This window comes from Priapulus caudatus, unplaced genomic scaffold (assembly GCF_000485595.1).
Source record: "Priapulus caudatus unplaced genomic scaffold, Priapulus_caudatus-5.0.1 Scaffold339, whole genome shotgun sequence".
In the NCBI taxonomy this organism is placed as follows: domain Eukaryota; kingdom Metazoa; phylum Priapulida; class Priapulimorpha; order Priapulimorphida; family Priapulidae; genus Priapulus; species Priapulus caudatus.
The window spans coordinates 160,172-163,035 of record NW_014577400.1 but is presented as its reverse complement, the minus strand read 5'-3'; the positions used below and the strand labels follow the sequence as shown (position 1 = coordinate 163,035).

At 46.5% G+C, this 2,864-nt stretch overlaps 1 protein-coding gene across 1 annotated transcript in view; it reads left to right on the top strand.

Moving 5' to 3' along the window:
• LOC106809240 (serine/threonine-protein kinase MARK2-like) overlaps nucleotides 1–1,738 on the top strand; it is a 13,191-nt gene extending 11,453 nt beyond the window's left edge. The window contains exons 8-10 of the mRNA XM_014812244.1: nucleotides 89–188; nucleotides 1,121–1,233; nucleotides 1,658–1,738. Of these exons, the coding sequence (XP_014667730.1) occupies nucleotides 89–188; nucleotides 1,121–1,233; nucleotides 1,658–1,681 (237 nt within the window). The 3' untranslated portion in view covers nucleotides 1,682–1,738. The remainder of the gene's footprint in view (nucleotides 1–88; nucleotides 189–1,120; nucleotides 1,234–1,657) is intronic.
• The last annotated feature ends 1,126 nt before the right edge of the window (nucleotides 1,739–2,864 follow it).

Below are 2,864 nucleotides of genomic sequence, written 5' to 3'. Positions count from 1 at the left end.
TCTCTCTCTCTCTCTCTCTCTCTCTCTCTCTCTCTCTCTCTCTCTCTCTCGCCCAGTTTCATTCTCTCTCATTCTTTTAACTTCACAGAACATAATGAGGGACAAGTGGATGAACATAGGTTATGAGGATGAGGAGCTGAGACCATATCAGGAGCCGGCGCAGGACTTTGCCGACCAGCGGCGGATAGGTGGGTGCAGACGCGAGAGCGTTAGTGTGACGCGTGCATTCTCTCTCTCACACAGTGGAATCAGTCCAGATACCCTATTAGCTACCCTATTTCACCCTATTAGCTACCCTATTTTACCCTATTTCACCCTATTAGCTACCTTATTAGCTATCCTATTTCACCCTATTAGCTACCCTATTTCACCATATTAGCTCCCCTATTTTACCGTATTAGCTACCCTATTAGCTACCATATTTTACTTTATTAGCTACCCTATTTCACCCTATTAGCTCCCACTCTCTGGTGCAAGATGAAATGCATTCATCAGAAACGTCAAGCCTCGCTGCCTCCTTCTCTCAAGGAAATAATCACCGCCATACCCTATAACTTCCATGCTGTGATCCAGTGTTGTCCAGCCTTGGTGAGTGTTCACAAATGACGTCACCTCTCGAGGGGGGAAGGGGTTTGCAAAAAGTGACACATGGTGACAGGGGAGAGGGGGGTTTCATCAAGTGACGCCACCAAGATATATTATTTTCGTGGAGTGTTCAATATGATACATATAGGAATGTTTTGATTTGGTAAACATATAAACAGTTTAGACCAATTAGGAAGCAAGTAGAGGTGACAAGTCATTGTGTAGAATATGAAAATTTAAATGGCTGACGAGTTCAACAAATCATCAAACTTTGTTTGCGATTTTGAGGGGGGTCTGCCAAGAATGGTGACGTCACCATGAAGGGGAGGGGTTCCTTGAAAGTGACACTTGGTGACAGAGGGTGGATGGGGTCAAAAAAGTCCAAAATCGAGGTGACGTCATTTGTGAACGCGCCCTTACGAGAACTAACAAACTTCTTCTGTTACAGCAGAAATCGTAGAAAAGCTTTTTTGCCATCTAGCATTACGCGCGCCGCACATGAGATGTTCATGTTTGTGTTTCGCTCGCGTTACAGAGCTACAAATATCAATGGGTTACGTGCGGAAAGAGGTCGAGGACTCGCTCAAGGATAGGAAATTCGACGAGATCATGGCCATGTACCTGCTTCTCGGCCGCAAGACGACGGAGGTGAGAGTCACCCACTGCTCACCCGTCGGACACGCGGGATGCTGCGGTGATGCGCGTGAGAAGCGTGGGGAGACGGTGTCGAGGGGTGGATGGACGTGTGGATCGTGGAATTGCTAGCTGGGTGCTAGAATGGGTGGGTGGATGGATGGGTGGATGGACGGGTTGGTGGGTGGGTGGGTGGTTGTATTGATGGATGGATGGATAAATGGATGGATTAATGGATGGATGGATGCAAGGATGGATGAATGGATGGATGCATGGATGGATGGATGGATGGATGGATGGATGGAATGATGGATGGACCGACACACCTACCTACTTCGATACACAGACCTACACTAACTAATAACCACTACCTCTACTAAAGTTTTTACTGATCTATCACTGAACTTTCTACTGATCGATCGTGTGTTACAGTCGACAGTGGGACGGCGTGGAGTCGCGGTAGGGTAGCAGTGTGTCGCTGGCTCAGCCCGCCTCGCAGGGCCCCGCGTCGCACTCCCCACACAACTAGTCATAACCACTACTAACGTTTACCTTACCTGTACCGTAGCTTAACGACGTACTTACCTGTACCGTAGCTTAACGACGTACTTACCTACCTGCGTGCGCGTGTGTTACAGTGGGACGGCGTGGAGTCGCGGTCGGGTAGCAGTGTGTCGCTGGCTCAGCCATCCTCGCAGGGCCCCGCGTCGCACTCCCCACACAAGGTTCATCGAAGCTCCTCCACGACCAACCAGGCGAAGCCGGCTCGGCGCACCAGCCTGACTGAGGGCGGGACCGACTCCTCGCGAGGTGAGCGTCGGGGGGTGGGGGCGGGGGGTGAGGGTCAGTCCAGGGGTGGGACGATGCGGCACGATACACGTTTTACGTTATCAAGATGATTCAAGATCTGTCGTGATGCTTACGTGATGCTAGGGAAACTACATAGTAAACTGTACAAATGATAAATATATGAAACAATCAATAAATAAAATCTTTATCTATCAACACGTTATCCTTCACTCGTATTGTATACGATCGAGTTTCTTTAATTTAAGTTCTTCTACATGTCGAGTTCGAAAACCTCTTGTGTAACAAATGTGTTGGTCGCGCGACGAACGCAGCAGTACCATCTCTGATTCCCTTCTTCTTTAATAAAGTTAATTATAAAAGTTAATTAGTAAGAAAAAATTAATTAAAAATGATTAAATTAAAAAAAAATTGAATATATTTGATTAAATTAATTATTAAATTGTTTCTTTAATCAAGTTTGAGTTCTTTCAAATGTTGAGTACCCACTCGTGTAACATATGTGTTGGTCGCGCAATTTACGCAACATTACTAACTCTGATTCCCCTGTTCTCTTGTTTGTATACAGTGCCATCTACAGCATACGGCAGCGCGAGGCGGCCTGGCACGACCGTCGGTCCATCGACGGGGCCCAACGCTAGCTCTCGTGGCCAGCAGGTGCGAAATCTCCTAAGCTACCCGGGGGTTACTCTGTGAAATTGAAAATTGTAGCCAAAAAAATAGCCAATTGATGTTTTTGTGGCCACTGTTAATAATTTGTAGGAATTTTTTGCCCACGTAATTTCAAATTAGCTACTTGAACAAAATACAGAGAATCAAAACAATTAATGAAATGTTGA